This window comes from Vulpes vulpes, chromosome 6, assembly GCF_048418805.1.
Source record: "Vulpes vulpes isolate BD-2025 chromosome 6, VulVul3, whole genome shotgun sequence".
Lineage (NCBI taxonomy): Eukaryota > Metazoa > Chordata > Mammalia > Carnivora > Canidae > Vulpes > Vulpes vulpes.
Genome location: NC_132785.1, coordinates 107,927,040 through 107,951,220, shown reverse-complemented (window position 1 = coordinate 107,951,220; position 24,181 = coordinate 107,927,040). Strand labels below are relative to the sequence as shown.

The 24,181-nt window shown below is 45.5% G+C and overlaps 1 protein-coding gene across 3 annotated transcripts in view; it reads right to left on the bottom strand.

Moving 5' to 3' along the window:
• Nucleotides 1-6,679: 6,679 nt before the first annotated feature.
• The window catches only part of LIN52 (lin-52 DREAM MuvB core complex component), a 124,054-nt gene continuing 106,552 nt past the window's right edge, over nt 6,680-24,181 (bottom strand). For 2 of the 3 annotated variants that reach the window (XR_003236491.2, XM_026008577.2), the window contains one exon: nt 17,810-19,844. Coding sequence is in view for 2 of the 3 variants with exons in the window: in XM_026008577.2 (XP_025864362.1) it covers nt 19,789-19,844 (56 nt within the window). In the remaining variant the exon portion in view is untranslated. Of the gene's footprint in view, nt 6,733-17,809; nt 19,845-24,181 lie in introns of those variants that run through there. The other variant, XM_072762027.1, reaches the window with a different exon arrangement.

Sequence of the window (24,181 nt, the reverse complement as noted above, 5' to 3'; positions counted from 1 at the left end):
TTCATTCTTAAAAACTATGCATGTGGGGCAGCCTGGGTGGTTCAGTGGTTTAGCGATGCCTTCAGCCCAGGGCATGATCCTGGAGACCCAGGATCAAGTGCCAAGTTGGGCTCCCTGCATGGAGCCTGGTTCTCCCGCTGCCTGTCTCTGCCTCTCTCTCTCTCTGTTTCTCATGAATGAATAAATAAATAAAATCTTTAAAAAAAAAAAAACTATGCATGTAAGGCACCTGGCTGGCTCAGTTGGTGGAGCTTATGACTCTTGGTCTTGAGGTTTTGAGTTCAAACCCCATGTTGGGTGTGGAGATTACTTAAAAGTAAAATATTTAAAATATTTTAAAAAACTGTATGCATTATCTATCTTGATAAACATACACATTAAACATAACAGTATATATAGGTATAGTATATTCATTGAATCTCTCACTGGGCTCTGTACCATTTGTATCATAAAATCCAGCCCCCAACTCTGTGAGGGTGTTCCTGGCGTTGGGTGCTCATATGGCTCTAGCAGAACCACTGGCCTGGCTGGTCTGTAAAATGTCTTTCCACCCATGGACTGGGACTCCTTTGGCTGTTCCAGGCCTGTGTGTGCCGGGTACTTTGGGGTAGAGGAGTCTGGGTAAGGTCCAGGTACAGATACCTAGACTTACTTAAGTAAGAAAGGACCATAAGGATGTGGGGGCCTTGTGGGCTCTGGGATAGGATGGCCCTGGAAAGACAGGGCTGCAGCTTCTTCTCTCAGGTGTTGCTGCCTCCTGGTCCCACAGCCAGGGTGCCTAATCGCCTCCTTCCCATGGCCCTGTCTCTCCTCCATTCAAGCCCAGATGGAACTCGGTCTCAATTCCAAAATAAATATGTCGGGGCTTAACAGAAGCTCCTGCATCCCTGTACTTGTCAGTATGTGACAGAGAGAAACAAATGACATCCCTTAAATATTTCACAGGCCTTACTGTGTACTCAGCATTAATTTAGGGATGCCTGGGTGGCTCAGAGGTTGAGTGTCTGCCTTCGGCTCAGGGTGTGATCCTGGTTCGGGAATGGAGTTCCTTATCAGGCTTCGTGTGAGGAGCCTGCTTCTCCATCTATGTCTCTGCCTCTCTGTGTCTCTCATGAATAAACAAATAAATAAATAAATAAATAAATAAATAAATAAATAAATAAAATATTAAAAAAAACCCCACTAGTGTAGGTGCTATGGGGTACAAAAGAGGAAGCAGGCCTTTCTCCTGAGAGGATTTCTTTCTTCTTCTTCTTCTTCTTCTTCTTCAACTTCTTCTTCTTCTTCTTCTTCTTCTTCTTCTTCTTCTTCTTCTTCTTCTTTAAGATTTTATTTTTATCTATTCATGAGAGATAGAGAGAGAGGCAGAGACATAGGCAGAGGGAGAAGCAGGCTCCACATGGGGAGCCCAATGCGGGACTTGATCCATGGACCCAAGGATCATGCCCTGAGCTGAAGGCAGTTGCTCAACCACTGAGCCACCAAGGCGTCCCTCTCCTGGGAGGATTTCAAGGATTTTAGGAAGGTCCCACTTTTCCAGATCCCTCCCTCTCCTTCTGGAGATCCACTCAAAGGTTTCATTTACTTAAATTATGGACCTGATCCCTGTGGAATTCAGCTCCCCTAGGAGAAGTCAGAGTTTAGGCACGTCTTCCAAAGGTTCCCCAAATCCCTACTAGAAAGACCCTTTTGGAAGTCCTCTGAGATCCTGCTCTTGCTCCCTGGGCAGGGAGGACTTACTGAGGTTCCATTAGCATCCTCAGGAAATATTCTCTATTTTCTGAACTCTTTGTGTTCTTTGCATGCCTATGGGCCTTCCCATTTGCTGGTTCCTCTATCTAGAATGCATTGCCTCTTTCAAGGCTCAACTCAAGCTTCCCTTTCCAGGGAAGGCCTCACCTGCCAGGCCCAGGTGGAGGTAGCATCCACCTGGCCACCCCCCCTCCATTCCCATCCCCACTCTTGGGCACAGACCTGATTTTTCAAGGTGGACAGGATTCAGAAGGATTGGCACCCACGTCTGGCTTTGCCACTCTTGCCAGCATACAATAGGTACCTAATAAATCCTAGCTCTCTTCTGTTCCTCACATCTAGAGTGTGCATTAATAATTTGTGTTTACCCAATTGTCTTCCCTTTACACAGCAAACTTTAATTAGTAGGTGTAATAAATGTTTGCTAAATGACTGAGTGACTTAACCAGGGAGGGGAAGATGTTGCCAAGCTCAGAAGCAAGGCTGAAGACCTCTGCTGCCCCAGGAAGCAGGGAGAGGGAGTCCCATGCCAGGGTCAAGATAGGAGGTACAAATGAGAAATTTGGTGGGTTGATTTCAGGGGATTATTAGAAGGGATGAGGGGACAGAATTGGATGAGTGTGGTGGCATTTGACCATCAGTGGGGGCACATATCTATCCAGCTGACCCCCAGCCTCGTCCCACCCTGTGTTAAGCAGAGTGGGCACCCTGTTCAGCCTTAGGACTATGGTCGGGGCCATGAACTGGGTGCCTGGAGATGCCCTCTTCTCTGCGTTCTGCAGCCCCAAGACCCAAGTAGGGAGGTACCCTCATTTGCTCTCTTCTTCACGGTCACCAGTTAGACACCTGTGGTTACCTCATCTAGTGAGTTCCATATGGCCCCCAGGGCTCCTCGTATGTACCCTCAAAGGTGCTGGGACGTGAAGAGGGGTAGGGAGCATGTTAAAGCCAGAACATCCCAGCTTCCAGCACCCAACATATCGTAGGCAGCCCATTGACATTTTTCATGGGTACCCTGCAGACTCTGGGGACATATCACACATTTCGAATGCTTCTCTTATGATACATTCTCCTATCTCCTTTAGTCACTGCTAAAATCCATTGAGCATGTACCATGTGGCCGATGTTTCACAAACATCATCTCATTTAATCCTCACAAAGATCCAAGGTCTCTTAAAAAATTATTCTCATTTTTTTCAGAGATGGAAACTGCATCAAAGAAGTGAAGTCACTCCCTGGGGTCACAAGTGGCAGGGCCAGATGGGAAGCTGGTCTGCCTGCCAGGACAGGCCTGAACTTCCAGGCAGGACCCAGTCTCCCCTCTGTCCAGCTCTGAGCCCAGCTCCTGCCCCTCTGCCCTAACAAGTGCCAGGAGCTGGTGTCTCCAACTGGAAGCCTTCACCATGGCCTTCCTCTGCCTGGCCACACAGTTCCCACCGGCCCACTTCACCAACAGCAGTCCCACATGCCTCCAGGCTCTGCATCTCACTCTCAGGAGGCGCAGTCCACCCAGCTGCCCAGGAGGTCCAAGGGGTCCCCGGGGGGTGGGGACCACGATGGGCAGAGGGCCCTGGTGCCTCTGGGCCGGGCGGGGAGCTGAGAGCCGTGGGGGGGCGGGTGAGGTGCACAGCGCTGATCCTAACCAAGTTTGCCAGCCCGGCTTTTCTCATGGCTCCCACACAATGGTCTGCTTTGTGCCCACCTGCCGATAATGCTTAATTAGGCGAGGAGTTGATTAATTTGAGGTAATTGACAGCTAATTAGAGGCCCACAGGCTCATTAACTTGACATCTTGTCTTCCTGAATTGGCTGAGTAGGGTCAGGTGACGGAAGCCGTTGCCTTCTCCCTCCCTGGCCCTGTGGGCAAAGGTGATCACCTGGGGGAGGGCTGGACAGAGCTGGCGTTCAGGTGGGGCAGTCCCCAGGCCAAGAATAGAGGAAACCAAGGCAGCGAAGGAGGAGATACATGCCCTAACCCTAGGAAGGAGGGCGTGGGAAGGAATGGAGGGCTCATGGCAGGGGGGCAAAGACACTGAAGAGAAGTAGGTGGTTCTTAATGGGGGAATGGCTGGTGTCCATGCAGGGAGAAGGGGCAAGGGCAGGGAAGTGTGCAGGGGCGGGGGGAAGCCTACTGGTAATAAGCATAGGCTTGGAAATTAGACAGACCTGGGGTTGAATACCAGCTTCACCATTAACCAGCTAGGTGACTATGAATTAGTGAATCTAAGCCTCAGGCTTCTCCTCTGTAAAATGGGATTTAGACCAGTACCTGGCAGTTGGGTGAATGCTCAAGTAAGTTAATTGCTCTTGGCAGCAGGAGGGAGTGACAAGAAGAGAAGGTAGGTGGGAGGGATGGGTTGTAGGGAGGCAATACAAGCCCCCTCCCAGGAGGACCCCCTGTAACTCTGCAGGAGGCCTGTGCACAGCTAACAATGCTGCTGAGGGCATGGGGACAAGATCTCATTGTTGCTACTACTTCAGAAGGACAATTCAGCAATATATATTAAACATTATATATTAAAATAAAAATGCATGTGACCTTTGACCCAGCAATTCCCTCCTTAGTAATCTGTCCTACAGATGTATTTGTACCGGTACAATGAGTTGCATACAAGGATGTTTGTTCATCACAATGTAGTTGGTAATAGCCGAAGACCAGAAACAACCTGAATGTCGATCAAAGGGACTGGCTAAATAAACTAGGCATATCTATACAGTGGTAGTACACAGCTGTGAGTGAGATCTGTATGCACCAATAGGAACAAGATACTGGATAAATTAAGTGGGAGAAAAAGCAAGATGTAGGACAGGGTGTAGCTCCCAAGAAGCTAGCTAGTAACTAGTGGCCTGAGGGTCAGGGGATGGGGATATGTGTTTTTTACAATGTGTTTATTTTAAATACAGTTTGTATTTATTGTCTTCTCAAGAAGCACTATAAAATTAAAAAGCAATAGAGCTTTTTTTTTTTTTTTTTTTTTTTCCTAAATGAAATCTAACTTGAAATCTAAATTCATAGGCAAGTTCTGGTGGAACTTGAGATAGTGGTCCAGTCCTATTCAGTTCCTTTCACCTCTTCTCCAAAGGTTTTAAGAGAGTTTGAAGACCATCTAGGATTCAATATTGTCCAACAGACTTTCTATGATGATGAAAATGTATGTAGTTCTGCAGTGTCCAATATGGTAGTCAGTAGCTCTAGGTGGCTACTGAGACCTAGAAAAGTGGCTAGTGTAATGAACTAAATTTTACATTTTATTTACTTTTAATTTAAATGTAATAGCTACATGTGGCTAGTGGCCCCCTCTTTGGATAGCACAGAACTCTCTCCAAGGGACAACAACCCAGCTGTCCTAGCCTCCATACACACCACTCTTTGCTGGGAGTGGTTGGTGATGGAACCTTAGAATGGTCCTTGGAAATTTGGTTGTAGAGATAACTGGAGGTCTTTTCTAGCAGATCCAGAACTGCATTGGACAGAAGCAAGTCAGAGATGCCAGTAGCTCACCTAGAATGCCAATTCTTTTAGGAAGGATCACCTAAGCGACCCATGAGTCAGAAAGCACATATGTAGCTTTGAGGTCAGTAAGTGCCAGCTGGGAAGAGTTTAATAATGCCCAGTGACTGGAGGCCATGGATTCAGGCATCCATTTGGCAACTGCGCACTGAGCACCTATGAGGTGTCAGGCTCTGGAGCAACAGGGGAGCACAAACCAGGTCCTGGCTTTGGAGCAGCTCACAGTGTTGAGACTCAGTTCACAGGGGACGGGTAGATAGACAACGATACTTCCTCAATAAGAGTCCAAGCATCAGGGTTTCTAGCACCCCTGGAGTTTGGCTCATAGCCCTCCCCATAGGTCACAGAGGGAAAGCACAGAACAGGGCCCCTCAGCCCTAATGCTCAGATGCTGGCAGAGCATGAAAAGCAGCTGCCAAAGGAACATGATGGACATTTTCTATCCTTCCGTCTGACTCCATAGCTTAGAAGCCAGGATGAGTTTGAGATCGTCTAGGTTCTCCTGTATTATGGCCCCAGTCAGCCCCATGGGGTTGTGGTAGCTTTCCCTTTAGAAGCTCAGAGGACCTTAAATTCACTTGTTTTAATGGAGGCATAGTTTACACACAGTAAAGTGTACAACTGCTCAATGCACAGGTTGGTGGATGTTTTTGTTATTTTTTATTTTTTAAAGATTTTATTTTACTTTTTAATAGATTTATTTATTTGAGAGAGATAGAGAAGACAATTTCACACAGGGTGGAGGGCAGAGGGAGAGGGAGAGAATCGTAAAGCAGGCTGTGCTGAGTGGGGAGCCTGACTCAGGGTTCCATCTCACGACCCTGAGATCATGACCTGAGCTGAAACCAAGAGTCAGATGCTCAACCAACAGAGTCAGTCAGGTGTCCCAGATTTTATTTTTAAGTAATCTTTACACGCCATGTGGGGCTTGAACTCAGGACCTTGAGATCAAGAGTCACAATGCTCTACCAAGTGAGCCAGCCAGGTGCTCCTCGATGGAAGTTTATACACACTCACGTGCATATAGTCCTGTGTAACCACTGCTCTGATTAAGATAGAGAACATTTCCTATACTCCAAGAAGGCTCCTTGTGCCCCTTCCCAGTCACTACCTCAAGGTAACCACTATTCTTTCTTTCTTTTTTTTTTTTGGTAACCACTATTCTTAACTCTACCACCCTAGATTAGTTTTGCCCATTCTAGAATCATACAGGAATGCCCTTCTGATCTGGCCTGAATTCTCTCCTTGTTCTTGTTTGTGGGATTCAGCTGTGTTACTGGGTGAAGCACAGTAGTGTGTTTTTTATTGCTGACTGGCATCCCATTATATAAATATACAACAATTTATTCATTTTCTTGATGGACATTTGGGGTTTTGCCAATCTTTGACTCACCTGAATAAAGTTGCTATCAACATTCTCGCACACGTCCTTTAGTGGATGCCAGCACTCATTTCTGTTGGGTATCTACCTAGAAGTGGAACGAACAAAGACTATGTATTCCTCAAAGTTACATAGACTTGGTGACTCCACATTCTGAACAGGCTTTAAGGTAAGAGTGGGGAGTCAGCTTTGAGAGTCCTCTTGGGGAACTATATGCCCCTATTGGCTGTGGAGGGGAGAGTAGCTCCTATTAGAAAAGAAAGGGTCAGGGAGAGAGTCAAGCAAAGAAGTACAACATGGTTCTCAAAATCAAGGCCATATAACAATGTTGTGTGCTACGTGAATGGAGGCTGGGAGGAGAGATGAGCACAGGAAAAGACAGGCTTTTGTTTTGTAGAGTGGAGCATGTGTAAGGAAGAAGGAAGAACAATTAAAGTTCTCCCGTGGATTCTTATATTTATTTTAATTCACCCCATGGAAAAAAATTTCTTTCCAGTTCCTGTCTCTCTTTTTGCCTTTATTTATGCAACCAACAGAGTAAAGAAAAATGTTTTTGGTAACCCAAATCTCATGCTGGCTTCACAAAGACGATAAAGCTCAATATTTGCACCTTGAACATTTCTAGCCCTGCAGAAGTCCCCTAAAGGTCCTTCCTTGGTAACCACTATTCTAACCTCTGTCATCATAAACTAATTAGTACTGTTTTCAAACTTTTCTTAACATGGAATCTGACAGTTTATGTCAATATTTACCTAGGATTTATTATGTGTCAAACACATTGCTCAACTATCGAACAGCATGTAATTTGATCCTTCCAATAATCCCATTGCCTGAAGAGAAAACCAGTTTCAACAAAGCCAGGAATATTATCTGAGGCCAGAAAACTATGAAGTAGCCGAACTTGGATCCAAACTAGAGTGACTAACCGTCCCATTAGCAGGACTGTCCCTTGCCCTGGGTAACCCCCGGGTGCCAAGCAAAATGGATGCTTAGTCCTCTTAATTCAGACCTGGATTGGACTCAAAAGCTGGGTTCCTTTCCTTTGGCTTAAGATTTCACCCAATAGTGCCTGTGTTAGCACAATCTCATGGGAAATATTTTGTTTGAAAAAAACCTCTGTGATACCAGCATTTTACTTAGGTTTGTTTGTTTGTTTTAAGTAGGCTCCCTGCCCAGCATGGAGCCCAGCACAGGGCTTGAACCCACAACTCTGAGATCAAGATCTGGGCTGAAATCAAGAATTGGACGCTTTAGTGACTGAGCCACCCAGTGCCCCTTGTTTCTTTTTTTCTTGGCTTTGTTTCATTTTATTTTTAAAAGATTTTATTTACTTGACAGAGCACAAGCAGGGAGGAGTGGCAGGCAGAGGGAGAGGGAGAAGCAGGCTCCCTGTGGAGCAAGGAGCCCGACAGGGTGCTTGATCCTGGGACCATGACCTGAGCCAAAGGCAGACATCTAACTGACTGAGCCACCCAGGCATCCCAGGTTTGTCTCATTTTTTTCTTAAAAGATCTAATTTTTTGTTCATGAGAGAAAGAGAGAGAGAGAGAGAGAGAGAGAGAGAGAGAGAGAGAGAGAGGCAGAGACACAGGCTGAGGGAGAAGCAGGCTCCATGCAAGGAGCCCGACATGGGACTCGATCCCAGGTCTCCAGGATCACGCCCTGGGCTGAAGGCAGGCGCTAAACCGCTGAGCCACCCAGGGATTCAGCTTTGTCTCATTTTAAAGAAAGATTTTGCTGAAATCTTATACAGATCTCTGTATAGAGTATAAACAAAATTATTCATATGAAAAGGGAATTCTAGCAATATCAACATGTCAAACAAGGATTTATTCAGCATCTATGCACTGAAAAAGAATTTTAAGATAATCCCTAACTTTAAGAAGTTTATCATTTACTTGGAGAATTAAGAGTAAAGCTTAGGGAATAAAATTAGAGGGTAATAACTAGGAATAATAATCACCCATATCTGAGTGCCCATTATGTTGTAGGGGCCTTACATATTCTATCTCATTTAATCCTCACAATACAGCTATGAAATATGTACTGCTGTTATACCCATTTTAGACAAGGAAATCAGGGCTTCCTGAGGTTAAGTGATTTGCTTAAAAAATTCACTGAGCTGTTAACTTAATATTTGTACACTTAATGCAATGAGTTATAACCTCCAAGCAATGTTTACTGAATGGGAAGCAGCTGAAGTTGCTTCTTCTTTTTTTTTTTTTAAGTTTATTTATTTGTCATCTCTACACCCACCGTGGGGCTCAGACTCACAACCCCAAGATCAAGAGTCACATGTTCTTTTTTTTTTTTTTTTTTTAAGAGTCACATGTTCTTACCCACTGAGCCAGCCAGGCTCCCCTCCCTTACTCTTAAATAGCCTATTCCCAATAATTTGGGGCCATGTTTTAAAAAATGTTTTGGCTTGCTTCATTTTAATAATTCAGGTCAAAATGCCATTTTGAGCCTGGATATCTTGAATGCAAATAGGCCCAGCCTGTGGCTGTGAAGTCAGAGTCCAGCCTTGCCATGGAACCCAGGGCCGACACAGGCCACTGGGGCCACAGCCACCCGCCCGGCCCCACAGCCCTGCTCCCGTCTTCTTGCTGCAGGCAGTCCTGCCAGCAATGTCCAAGGCTATCTTGTGGGTCGTCACAGCAGCCTGCCCACCACCCATCTCTGCTTTCCAGGTCTGCAGGCCTCCACCCAGCGGCCCCTTCATCATTCCTGCCTGACATGTCGACTTTCATTTTCCTAAGACGAACCTCATTTGACAATCTCCTGCCCATATTTCTAAGCTCTCTGGGTCTCACTGTGCTATTTCTCTGTCCTCTCCCGGGTTTGGAACACCAATCATCTGCAGGTTTCATTAGCATGCTGTTTACCCCTGTCTTTCCGATCATTAATGAAGATGCGTCGTCACCGTTCTCGGGGCCTCCACCACGTGCCCCCTCCCGTGCCCCGCGCTGCTGGAGTCATTATCCTTCCTGGCGTGACAGGGTCAGAACCAAACCAATTTGCATCAATCTTTGGTGATGTTGTGAGGTGTCGCCTGCCCTGCCATCCTCGTGTTGTAACAACAGCTGGGCTCTCTGTCCTGGGCCCGCTCCTCTCTGCTCCAGGACGGCGGAAGGGACCTGGCCCGCCTAGATCTTCAGGCTGAAAGTCACTCTGGTCAAGCAGGGCTCAGGGCTGTGCGTGGCTAGGTTCTTCCCTTTGTTTTGCTATCCTGAGCTGTTTTCCTCTCTGGGAAACAGAATGGACAAGGACACATCCTGGTGACCTGGCGGAAGGAGCAGGTGTCTCAGGCACAGAATTTTTCTTTTCTTTCTCTCTCTTTTTAAAAGATGTTATTTATTTATTCATGAAAGACACAGAGAGAGAGAGAGAGTCAGAGACATAGGCAGAGGAAGAAGCAGGCTCCCCGCGGGAAGCCTGATGAGGGACTTGATCCCTAGACCCTGGACCCTGGGATTATGCGCTGAACTGGAGGCAGACGCTCAACCACTGAGCCACCCAGGCATCCCCAGAATTTTTCTTGCTCGTAATGACATTTATTTCTGTTGCAGGAAAATAAGGAGGAAGGCTCCTTTTTTTCTTTTTTTTAAATTTATTTATTTATTTATGATAGAGAGAGAGAGAGGGAGAGAGGCAGAGAGAGAAGCAGGCTCCATGCACCGGGAGCCCGATGTGGGACTCGATCCCGCGTCTCCAGGATCGCGCCCTGGGCCAAAGGCAGGCGCCAAACCGCTGCGCCACCCAGGGATCCCCATGGAGGAAGGCTCCTTAAAGCCCTCCAAGTCGTAGTCAGATGCCCAGGGCCTCTTTGGACCTGTATGTTCCAGTTGCCTGGGCTTGGGGTGGATGAGCAATCATCTCTTGAGGACAAAGTTCATGCTTGTGCGTGACTTTCCGGTCACCCAGCCCTGATGCTCTCATCCCTCGTTTATCACTTCCATGGCTCTGCTTCCATCGCATGGGGAAACTGACTATATACACACTTGCTCCCAATAAAGGTAAGAACCGCCTCCTACACACCCCTTGTGTCCCTCAGATCCCAACTTGCAAAGAAGGCACTTTATGCTCTTTCCTGAGGGTGCAGCGCCTCTGTCTGGCTGTGTGGGATGAAAATAGAGGAGTATCATTCCAGGCTGCCCTGACCCCTGCCTACTCCTGACCCTGAGTTCCTTTCCCCCCCACCCCCTTCTCTCCCAGTTGGGAAGGGAAAATGAGCAGGAAGAAAGGACTGAAGGAAACTCTTATAAGCACAATGTCTGAAGTAATGTTTGGAATGCCCCAGAGCTGGGGAAATTCAGCATTAAAGAATCCACAGCAAAATGAGGTGAGATATATTTTTCTGTGTGGGGATGGACTGAGGAAAAATGAGCTATTTTGCAACACTGACTGAACATGTACTAAGAACATTTTTCTGCTCCTGAGCAAAGGCCCTGTGTCATGTGAGGAGGGCTGGGCCCTGGGACTAAATGTGCTTAGGGCACAAGTCATTTCATGCACATTACGTGCAATGGAGTAGGGTCTAGGGCAGGGCTGGATGCTCACCAGGTGCTCAGTAAATACTTAGAGGTTTACAGATAGACATTTTCATACACAAGAACAAATCTCATTACTATAAACAAATGTCACCAGTGAACTCTGTGTGTGTGCATGCACACGTGCATGTTAATAGGCTGGGCTGATGGGTAGGGTATTTTAAGCCCCATATACCTGTATACCCAGCTCGAGAGGCTTCCCCCCATATTATGAACACAACATATACTTCTGTAGAGAGTTTGGAAAATGTAGAACCCCCCCCCCCCCAAATTACCCACAATCCTCCAACCAGGCGGCAAGTACTGTTAACCTCTTACAATCCTCTCCCACCCCCCATATTGGACATGAAGTTGCATTTATAGTTTTACATCTTGCTATTTTATTTTCACTTATCCTTATGACAAACCATTTCTTCCATGATGTTATAACCTTTTGCAAACATACTAACTGGCTACATAATAGTTCACTATGTGAACATACCATAAATTAATCAATAGTTCCAGGTATGAAGGACCTTCAGGCCAGTTGGCTTGAGGTAAGTAGCTCTGTGAAAAAAGCAAGGGATGAGGGTCAGCCAGGAAGCAGGTGGAAGCAGGGGTGCCTGGGTGGCTCAGTTGGTTAAGCATCTGACTCTTGATCTTGGCTCAGTTCATGATCTCATGTTCATGAGATCAAGCCCTGCATGGGGCTCAACAGAGTGTGGAGCCTGCTTGGGATTCTCTCTCCCTCTGCCTTGCCTCTCCCTGCTCTTTCTCTCAAAAAAAAAAAAAAAAAAAAAAAAAGTGGAGGCAGTGAGAGCAGAGACAAACGGAGGGGAAGAGGAGGCCAAGGAAGCAGTTCTCAGGAGCTTGCTTTCCCCATTCCTCAGAGATCATTTATGGTTCTGAGCCCTGCCCATTCCCCGTGTCCCTACCCAGGCCTTTGCTGGGGGCTGAAGCCAATGCTTCTCACTTCCACTCAGCCGAAAGTCACTGACTTTTCCAACCTGACTCTTCTCAGCTGCTCCTTTGTGTGAAGCCGCTGGCTCAGTCCTGCTTGGCTCCTGGGGCTCAGCTGCATCCGGGAAAGCCCTGGGACGTGACCTTCAGCCCTGCCTGACCCTGAGGCCCCGGGCTGCAGAGTCAGGCCAGGCTGTTCTCTGTGTGCTTCTAGATAGGGCAAAGCTAGGGAGGGGAGCCCAGGCCCAAGAGAATCCTGCTCAGCCCTGGAAAGGGAGCATCTGGAAGAAGGATGGAGGGAAATGGAGTAGGGGTGGGGTGGGGAGAGGCAGAGGACACAGCACAACAGGGAAGAGCATTCCTGTGCAGTGATTGGAATAGTATGGGATGCTCAGCTAATGTGAGGACCATCCAGACTAGTTAGTGAAGAATGCGCTGAGGCTTAGGCCAAGCTCAGCGTTAGCTCAGAAATCTGCCACTGTCACAGAGGACACCTTTTCTTCCCTTATTCATGAGTAACAGTCTTTAATGCCACTGGCTGCAGACTCAGCAGTATTTGTTGAAATGTCAGTGCCAGTGCAGGCTAACCCAGAGGGTGGAATGATGGGGGCAGGAGGACTCTGTAAACTCTCAGCATCCCGGGAGGATGAGAGGAGCGGGTTCTCTGCCTAACTCATTTCAATTCTTCAAGGTAACCAAATGTTACTATATTTTCCCTCTAAGAATTACCAATTTTTAACAAATGTGAGTATAATAAAAGAAACAAATGCATCGAATGCATTTTTGTAAGATATATCCATCAAGCACTTATATAATGGGTAAGATAGGCCATGTGCTGTTCTAAATACTTGCAAGTACTAATTTAATCTCTATGATGATCCTGGGATTTAGATGCTACTATTGGACCCACTCCATAAATGAGTAAACTAAGGCACAGAGAGATTAAGCAATTTATTTATGGTCACATGGCTAGTAGATGGCAAAAAAAGGATTTGGATCCAGGCAGTCTGACATCAGGGTCTATGCCCTTATTCGGCATTTTTTTTTTTTTTTTTTTTTGAGGAGTGGTAGGCGGGGCAGGAGGAGACAAAGAGAGACTTTTTTTTTTAAGATTTTATTTTTTTATTCATGAGAGACAGAGAGAGAGAGAGAGAGAGAGAGAGAGAGAGAGGCACAGGCAGAGAGAGAAGCAGGCTCCATGCAGGAGAGCCTGATCCCATGCGGGACTCGATCCCAGGACTCCAGGATCACCACTCCTTGGGCCGAAGGCAGGTGCTAAACCGCTGAGCCACCCAGGGATCCCGGAGAGAGAGAGAGACTCTTAAGCAAGCAGGCTCCATGCCCAGTGCAGAGCCCAAAGTGGGGTTTGATCTCACAACTCTGAGATCATGATCTGAGTTGAAATCAAGAGTCAGATGCTTAACTGAGTCACTCAGGCATGCCTTGCCTCCCTTCCTAGAAAAGGTTCCAAGGACACTGTGGTTCAGAGAGAAGTGACTTGCATGACTATACCCTGCCTCTCTCTCAAGATCCATGCTCCTATCTTAGACTAGCAAGAAAGCAATGAACACTATAACGGTGCAGTTCTTCCTTCCAACAAATTCTTATTAGGCATTAATTATGTGCCTGGTACTATTCTAAGCCCTGTTTATAACCAAGAAACTGTAAGAGACTGAACAAATTTGGATCAGATTCTTTGACATCTTCCAAAAGTTATTTAAAAAGTCAAATCCTATTGTTATCTCTGTGTCTTAGGGAAGATGGAAAAACAACAAAACAAGTCTTATTACTTGAGCTTTCTGGCTCCTTGGATTCCAGATAATTGTTTTCTGGTATTGGAGGTCACTTTCAGAAGCATCAAGTATAGATCAAAACAGAAAGCAGAGAGCAGGGTAAGATGAAAATATGTGTAAGTCCAACTCAGCTCAGAGCTAGAGTTTAATTGAGATTCCAAATGCCACTCTCCTCTGCATTCCTTTGTCCCTGGCTATGACCAAGTTCATGGCTGTATTACCCCTAGTAATCCCTGTAATGGGCTGCAATCCTGGGGGAGCAGTTTCTGTTTATTAAGTGGCCAGCCTCTGCACCACATGGAGTGTGGCCAGTTGTGGCTTCTTGCCCTTGCTGTTGATGGGCCACTTTTCTGTTTAAAAAAAAAAAAAAACCAAAAAAAAAAAAAAAAAAAAAAAACCAAAACCAAAACCAAAAAAACAAAACCACAGGGATCTTCCAGGAGAGAGAACAGAGATAGAAGGCAAGGGCTGTGGGAGACCCAGAGGTGACGGGTGCTGAAAGTGAGGGCCCCTTCCAGGTCCTGAGATCTTTGAGAGCAGAGTTCACATGTGTGTGCTGCACATTAGCTAGCCTCAAGATTGCTGAGACTACGGTTGTACAGGGCTTCAGTGCAGGTCCAAGGATGCTGCCACAGTTGTAGCTGCCCACGATGCCACCAGCATGAACACGTGGGAGAAGGGAGGAGACCAAAAGGGGACAACTGGCAAGAGGTGATAAATGAACAGGGCAAGGCAAATAGCAGAGAGTGTGTCTCTCCCAAGGTCCTGGCATTCTGTGCTTCAGACAGCACCCCAGGCCACAGGATCAGGTTGCACCTGGTCTCTCAAACCCATAGCCTCTTCCTTCCCTGCCCACGGCCTCCGTGTCTGCCTTTTGGAGTTGGGGAGACACAGCAGCAGCTGCCCGGCTGTTTAGACACCCTGTCCCCTCACTGTGTCCCCCCTCCTCCCCAGGCATCTGTCCTCTGGTTGGAGTTGTGTGAAGCGGAAGACAATGTGGGGCTTATTAGTGTCCCAGGGAGACACGTAAGTTGTGTTGCTGGGACCCAAACAGCAAGAGTCTTAGCGGCAAACTCCAGCCGAGAAAAGACTGAGGAATTGTCTCACCTAATTATGGGGAATGGCCCTCTTTGTGTTTGTGATTCGGTACGGTTGTCCGATCGCTTTTGATCGCTTTTCTCCATTTGCTGGCTCAGGCCATGCTGGAATTGTGCTAATTAGAAGAGAAATGGACAGAGTGATCCTGTCAGTCCTGGTTACTGGTGGGGACAAAGCGGAATATTATTCTGAGGCAGTGTTTTGTGAGGGCCCTTCTTCCAGCTCTCATTAGGAGGAAGGGGCCCACAGGAGGGGAAGGTTCCGAATGCCTGGCCTGGCTAATGGAGCATTGGGGTGTTCATGTGCTAATTAACAAGCTCTGCCAGCACTTGCACCAAGTGTGAGCCTCATGGTTGCACCTGGTGCCACCTGAGCCCCCAAATGCCCCTGCTCATGAAGAAAAAGTGTTGAGCAAAGAGTGGGAAGGCTGGTGGACTTTAGGCATAGTCGGGGACACATCCCCAAAGTGCCAAGGAGCCTAACCAGATAGGATAAGCCAGTTACAGGACAGTCAGAAGTTACAAACTTGGGGAGGCCACTGTTTGGGGTGGAGGCTGTAAGGCTCTCTGGTGAAAGAGAAGCCCACGCAGGGTCTGTAGAGCTGGCAATGGATGAAGAAAATCGACACTGGAGAGCATAACCAAATGGCTGGAGATGGATTTTGTGGACAAGTTGATAGCTGGTAAGAAATCATGTGGCCTGACCCCTGGGACCGTCTACCTGGGCCCACTAGCCTGTTTCTTCCCTTCCTGTTCTGCCTGTTTCTCTTTTCTGTGAGGCCTTAATACTGCAGGAAACAGAAGGGACCAGAGCATTCCACTGGAAAGGAAATTTCTTGGTTTCATCACAAAGCTCCTGCATTTTAAGTCCAAACACCCTTCAGGAACCAAAGAGGCAATGGACAGACTGACCAGCTCCATTTTCTCTGCCCAGAAGACAGAGGAGCTACAATAAAGCTGCAGCTAGAGAACCACAAACAAGCAGCAGTTCTGAAGTGTCCATTTAAAAAATATGATACGTGGGTAACAAAAAGATAAAGCAAAATTAATAATGGCATCTTGCTATTAATACAGTTAATAGCCTGTGAACTTTCAGCGCTCTAACAATGGAAGGAAGGCCAAGCAAATCAGCAGAGGCCAAGCAAGAATCTGAGAAACTGAGTGAGCAAGAAGCAACAAGGCTATTGGTGAGGAAAGACTTGAATAAGAATTTGAGAACAGGTCTCCAAGCCTCGGTGCTATTCCTCTCAAAATAGTGGTGCTCACAGTCAAAAGATGCTTCTATAAGGACGGCATTTGGAATGGCAAAGGGAAAGGCAAAATGAGCCTGTGAGCAATAATATGTAATTATTGATTGGAAAAATAATCTCTCAAGATTTAGAGCAGCACAGTCATAATGCTGTTCCTGTCGAGTCAGCTGCCCAGCTGTGCTTTTCCAGATCACAGAGATCCACTGCCCACCCAGTTGTTTTCTTGTAAATCAATGATAAGCCAATGATGCCAAGCAATCTGCTTTCTTCACATGGAACGTTTCTCTAAAAGGGCATGATGCTCTGCTCTGGGGCAGGTTAACTATCAACGGGGGACAGTGATAGTACTAATAATACTTCCTCTCCTCTAGTTCTTTTTTTTTTTTTTTTTTTAAGATTTTATTTATTCATGAGAGACACAGAGACACAGGCAAAAGGAGAAGCAGGCTCCAGGCAGGGAGCCTGATGTGGGACTCGATCTTGGGTCTCCACGATCAGGCCCTGGGCTGAAAGCAGTGCTAAATCGCTGAGCAACCCAGGCTGTCCTCGCCTCTAGTTCTTGAGCAGAGTTGAAAAGGAAGTCACACTAAGGATTTTAGTAGGTGATGGAGAAACATCTGTTTTCAATCCATCATGTTTATTTATTTATTTTTAAAATTTTTTATTTATTTATGATAGTCACACAGAGACACAGAGAGAGAGGCAGAGGCACGGGCAGAGGGAGAAGCAGGCTCCATGCAGGGAGCCCGACGTGGGACTTGATCCCGGGTCTCCAGGATCGCGCCCTGGGCCAAAGGCAGGCGCTAAAGCGCTGCGCCACCCAGGGATCCCTCAATCCATCATGTTTAATTGGAAGTCTGCAAGCAGGTGTTTTGACCCTTCCAGCTCAAAGAAGACACCAACGACTAACTAGATGTACAGGAGACCGCTGTAACTTCAAGGAGCTTACAATTAATTGGGACAAGAAGATCTGCACTCAGATCACTTTATAAGGCAGAGTTGGCACGAGTCATAGGATGGTATACACAAATGTTGTAGGAATGTGGGGGGAAAGATTGTTTCCAGCTGATTCATCAGGGGTTTGTAGGAAGGGTAGGTTTGATAGATGCAAAAGGGATCTGACACTTTCTAGGAACTCAATGGCATGAGCAAAGGCACTCAAGTGAGGAAATGGGAATTATTCAGATTAACTGGAACAGAGACCTCATATATTGGAGAAGAGGGTTGATTAGGATTACAAGCAGAGAGTTTTAATGCCAGGATAAGAGACCCAGACTTTATTTTTGGACACAAGAAGGTATTAAAGGTTTTTAAGTAATACTTTAGGGAGTTGAGCAGTAATGGGCTAGGATGGCTGGGAGAATAGACTGAAAGCTGGGAGACCAAGTAGTAGATGGTCATGAAGCATCACACCACCCACTATGATATTAAGAGGGAAAATAGCAGGTCATTCATCATTATAGTTGAATTATAGCACTTTCTGATGAATGCTTTAAATATGCAACTTGGCCCTTTGAGGAAAAGAAAAACTCACTCTTCTATAAAAGGGACATATTTATTATGACAACACAGAAACCATCATATACAAAGCACAGTACTCTAACACCCTGAAGTCCACACACACATTATACATCCATTTATATTATCAATATAAAAATACATCATTAACATTTCTAAGGATGACAAATACAAAACCAATAAATATCACAATTCTAAAACATCTACTTATATTAAGTGCTGGTGAGTAAGATGACAATAAAAGAAAGGCCAAAGCAGACCAGAAAACCAACTACATAGCCTTGGGTTACACACCTGAGTTGGTTTTGGGGAGGTATCCTCATATTCTCCATGTATTTCTCAATTTCCCCACACACCTAAAAGTGCCTGAAGTCATCAACTCTCAAAAACAGAGCAAAAGGAAGAATCCGACGTAATGGCACTATTTATTGCCCTTTCCTCCCTTCCTACTCTCTCTCTCTCCCACTTCAACCGTATTTAGAGAAAAAGGAATGTCAATAATAAGCTAAACTTAAAATCTATGCCTCTCCAGCCTAAATTTCTATAACACATCCAGGCAGAATGGTTTCTTTCTCATACCCATTCTTCGTGACTCACTTTCAACTTTCCCCTTATCAATACATAGAATCGTATGGATAGCAAAAATGAGAAAAACCCAATGTTAATTCTAGCATGGGAAACAAGGCACAAATGTCAGAAATGGTTAATAGACCAGCTATTAGACTGAATAATGCTGCACCCTAGCACAGACACTCAGGACAACTTTCCTTGTGTCTAAACACAGTCAGACAACTGCCACATGGAGGTTCATTGCATGAAGGCTAGGAAGCCTCATGTATTTCTCAAAACATCAGAGGCTGGGGGCTGGCTTATGAGACAAAATACGGAGAACATGTATAATCAATTTTATGCATGGGTTAGGTTTTCAGGTTTTAACACAGATAACTGGCAAAGAGCTCCATAAGAACTGTATTTAAGTCAGAAAATTCTTTCCTTTCATGTGTGTGTGTACTTCTGTTACATTGGTGAATTATCTGCTGTGTGCTATGAGAGGGGACATGGGCGGGGGGGTAAAATACAGCACATTCTTTTCAGGTCAATTAGAGTTTCCAGTTTTTTAATCAAATGGGAACTCCTGCAAACAATCCCTTTCTCCTACCTTTAAGGCCATACTGACTTTCTTGTGTGAGTCTGTAACAGATTAGCTGGAACTCAAAAGTCCTTTCATCTTTAACTTGGTCTTGAGGTCTAGAACCCAATGCAACCTTGCAAGGGCCTCTCATTAGCTAATCCCAGGAGGGACCTGCTACATAGGGATCCCCTATCCTGGAATTAAAACTGATGGTGGGGAACAAAAGGCACTGGGGAATGGGACTATTGTGAGAGGTACAGAATTTTTAAAGGAGGTGTACATTTCAAGAAGATTCTGGCTTCTCCAGCTGGGGATTCTTGGAACCCAATATATATATATATATATATATATATATTGGAGAGTTCACAGGTCAGGCTTCCGGGTCTGTTTCAGAATCTAATTGGTCTCTGGTCTCCTCGCACCATAAACACTTCCTATGATATCAGGTACAAGTCAAAAGAACCCATCCAATCAACGTGCCACAACTGACTTTGCCATCACTGAATCAAATCAACTGTAAGATCCTGGGACTCCTGAATCCCTTTCTGAAACGAGAGAGCAGGACTTTGACCTTTAAGAAAGATGTGCCCTCTGCTGTTACCCACATCCAAGGCTGAGATGGTCAAAGTCTGGAAGCTGACTGAATAACTACACTGATCCTTCTGTAGAGAATCTATGGAGCAGATTCCTCTCTTGCCACCGAGTGTCTGCAGACGTGCAGAGTGCCATGAGCAGGGGAGAGGGTCAGTCCTGGAGGTGCATCCTCCGGCCTCTCACCAGGAAGCAGAAAGTTGCACGACGTCAGAGCTGCACTGGGAGGGGAGCATGGTTCCAGTCTCCAGGACATCCTGTCCACAAGCAGCTGCTACTTCTTGGGTTTCTCCAGAATGTTGAGAAACTTCCCCCGTGTCATCTCTCTAGCTGGAATCACAGCAAATGGAAGATGAGTGAAAACCCCAAATCTGAAAAAAGAGATCTCAGGAAAACAGAATTTAAACATGCAAATTGATTTAAATTGTAAAAACAAGTTGCTACCATAACAGATGGAATCATCACTAACCTTCTAAAAGAGGGAAAAACAAACCACCATTGACACTGGACCAAGCTGTTCTGAAGTTGGCAATTGCTATAAGGCAGAGGCCAACTGGGAAAGATTATCATCCATCCTTAAAAAAAATCCCCAGGGAATTCCCCCAAACCTATTTCTCTCTCTCGAGAAGGTAACCTAATACTCATGTTCACTATGTCAGGGGATTTGCTCTTGGAGACTATAATCCAGCCAAGATTAGAGTCTTCTCTGGGTTGTTGGTCTCTGGACATTTATAATCTCAAATCAAAATTAGAGATCATTTACCCCATCTCTCAGCAGTGGTAGTCTCTAGATGCTGTAATATAACAGGGTTTATATTCCCTCAGTGCAGTTCATCTGTGGATGGTGTAATAAAGTAGGGTTTATAGAGCTTTGGTCTTCTCTCTCTTGGCATTGTCAGTCCTTAGATATTTAATATAGCCAGGCAAGGTTTATGTGTCTTTCTCTGACTTTCAGCACCATCAATCTTTGAATGCTGTAGTTACAAGAGGGTTTTATACAGCTACTTTCCTACATATGAGGCTCCAAAATGAAAGTAAAACATTTCTCAATTACAAGGGCCACTCCATAAGACCGCTGTTTTAGCTGTTAAGCAAATCCTCAAAAAGTGTATATATTATAATACCCCCTTCCTCCTCATCCCTACAAAATCATCTTTTCAGATCTCTTAACAGTGCTGGAAGTTTCTAATGGCTAGTCCTGGAGGCCAGAGGTCTCCTGGAACCGTGCAGTGGGCACACAGCAGGCTATGTCTGTGGCCTCCTAAGAATATGTCCCCATCCTGGCCAAAGAGTAAGATGGCTGGAGACCCAAAGAATGAAAAGGATCTTTGCCCTAGCCTCCTTGTCTAGAGACAGTGCTAGATGAATGGGCTCCACGCCCTTTCCCTACCAACATTTACAGTTCCTGGTTTATTTGTACAACAGAGAAATAAACAACACAAACTCTGTAGCCACGGGAAAGCTTCTGGTGCCTGCAGTCCATATATTCCTCAATCTCTCACAAATTCTGGAGCTCCAACAAAGGGAAAGGAAATCCCGTTAACTAGGAATGGAAGCCCCAGTGCTAAGTGTTGCCTCTTGTGCCCCCAACTCCATCCTGGCTCAAATTAAACTGACCATTCCTTCCTTGGTGCATCTGCACCAAACCCTATACAAAGTTCCAGTAAGACTTGTAATTATTTGTTTATATACTTGTCTCCCTGCATTAAAGGGTAAGAACTGAAGGTAGAGATGGTTTCATTATTCTTTATATCTCCAGCAAATAGTACAGCATTAGACAGTATCTGCTAAATAAATGTTGGCTGAGTGAATGATAATAGACAAAAGAAGTATTCCAAACAGGAATGCAATCATGTTTGTTGCCTTCCTTCCCAGAGACAAACAATATTAATGGCCCTTAAATGCTTCATTCTCTGCATTGTGGGTTTTTCCCCCCTAAATTTACCTTGCTTATTTGGCAAGAAAAATAATTTCCTTTGATGGAAGTAAAGCCAGATTAACGGAGAGATGGAGGTAGGATTAACTACCCTAGAGGAAATCCAAACAAGTATTTTCTCAGCCATGGGAGGCAGCAGGGACTTCTTTCAGGTAACATAGGGTGTGAACTCAGTTTAGGTTCTGGCTCCAGCACTGAGCACCTGGGTGACACCTCGGGTGGGGCAAGATCTCTGAGCCTGTTTCTCTCCCTGCAAAATGAGTAGCATGTTAATGCCACCTGCCCTGCTCTTCTCTTGGATGTTCAGCAATGAACATGCTGGGTATAGAGGTACCATTAACACACCACCTTTCAAAGGAGGGCAAGTGGTCTGTTGCTTCTTCTGCACTCAGTGTTTCCTGAGTGAATGAATGAACCAAGTGTGATAAGAAAGGAGGCTAGCAAACTAAAAAATCCCATTCCTTGGAATCTTTTCCCTCAGCCTGATCCTATAGGAACTGACATATACTTTTGGCCAGAGTGGGTCTCATCATTTATTTCTACTGGATGGGTTTCCTGCCTCCTCTCTGGAGCTTATTAAGGAATTTTACGTGGTATCAAATGATCCTGCAACATGGCTAGAAGCCGGTACTCTGGAAACCAGACATGGGTAATACAAAACTCTGCTGGCAGAACAGAGCCTTGCTCCCAAAATCCTGGGCTGAGAGCACTATACTGATCTTACTAATTATTTCTGTCCTGGTGCTCTTCACATCCCTGATTCTTTACTGTTTTTTCCCCAAATGGGAGATTGACCAATATTCTAAGATGTAAAATTTAAAAAGACCCAAGCTGTTTGACGGATCAAAAGGATTTAAAAGGCAAAATAAACAGATCTTCCAAAGTCTCTTGGTGGCAAGCTCTCCTTGAATTTAACCAATCCTTTTTAACAACCCTTTCCCCACTCAATCATTCCTCCCCCTTCAACCTAATCTAAGTACACAGAGCTGCAAGAAACCACCGTAAAAGTAGAAGTAATTCAAAGACCTCATCTTCTACATGGGAGGGGAGAAAGTTTTCCTACTCACCAGTCCCATATAGGAGATATACGAATTCGTGACATAGCTGCTCCCTAAAAGAGGGCTGTGCCCTATAAATCATATCCAAAGCACCAACCCCTCATTGTGCACAGGGAAATTGCTGTGGGTCAGGGGCAGCTTCAAAGCTCAAGCCCTCCTGTTCACTTGTTATCAGAGATGTTAACATCTCTGATTAATTCACATACCCTTTATTTTATTCCTCATTTCTTTATCATTGCCTTCTTGCTTTTTGCTGCAGTGTGAAGATTCTTACCGACCTGCTACAGTAATCACCGCCTGCTAGCCGCACCCCCCTAAACCTAGTGAAATTGTTTAGTGATGCCAACCGCGCTTTTAATTTGCAAGACATCAGACACAGAGGTAATTTATACCAACATCTGTTCATTTTTGACTTCTGAAACAAACTCGCACATGCTGCTACAAAATCCCATTAGGAGTAGGGAGACAGCCTTCTGCTACTATTCTGTATTCCTCTTACACACATACACATGCATGCATGCACACACACACATACATGCACTCACATGCATGTACATACACACCCCTTCCAGCAGGGTTTTATATGTAAATGTATTTAAAAAAATTTTTTTTTTAATTTTTATTTATTTATGATAGTCACAGAGAGAGAGAGAGAGGCAGAGACACAGGCAGAGGGAGAAGCAGGCTCCATGCACCGGGAGCCCGATGTGGGATTCGATCCCGGGTCTCCAGGATCGCGCCCTGGGCCAAAGGCAGGCGCCAAACCGCTGCGCCACCCAGGGATCCCTGTAAATGTATTTTAAAAAAAAACTCCCACCCCAAGGGAGTGGGAGATTTGAAACCCTCCCAAGGGTTTCAAATCTCTTCAGGGAAAGGCCTTTAGAGATATCTCAGGCTTGCTTATAGAGGAGAGGAAGACATTTCTACTCCCTGCCTTGCTTCATCCCTTCTTTCTCCTATTTACAGGTTGGTACAATTTTTGCATTAATGGCCGTGGTAAGATTACATGCTCCCCAGCTTGACACTTGCAGTTCCTCTTTTTCCTCCTGTTCTTTTTTTCCACTGTGTGCTATAAGATAATCCTAGAGACAATAAGATTGCTAGGGTTTTACTCAGAGTCAATAAAATTTCTTAACTCTTTTCTAATTCTGAGTTAATTCTCTAGGATTATGAGGTTCAACAGGAAGGCAACACTGCTACCATGTTCTAATAATTATGCTCAGACGGATCCACTGGTGATCAGCCACCACAGTGTATGCTGTGCAGAAGAGAAGTGGGACCTCCATGTCAAGTCATGATTTACAGGCCCTTCCATGCAGTGCATTGACCATGAACGGAGAAGTCACAATACAAACTGTCATAGGGTGAACATGTGAATTGCTACAGAGACTATGGGACAGGAGACCACTGGTATACATTAAAGACAGCAAATGGATAAACTACAATCAACTTGCAGGTTTATGCAGTTTCTTTTATCCCCTTCACAGTTTCCCTAGGGCTGTCAGGTTCATTGCAGCTGTAAATACCTGGGTAGACTTAGAGAGGTCAGGCTGAAGGGAGGACTCCATCCTGCTTGCTCTGAAGGTGGGGCTGTGGTTTAATACAATCCTTTCTTTAGATTCTCCAATTCCTCCATCTACAGTTAGCCTTGCCTCTGGTTCCCTTTCCACAAT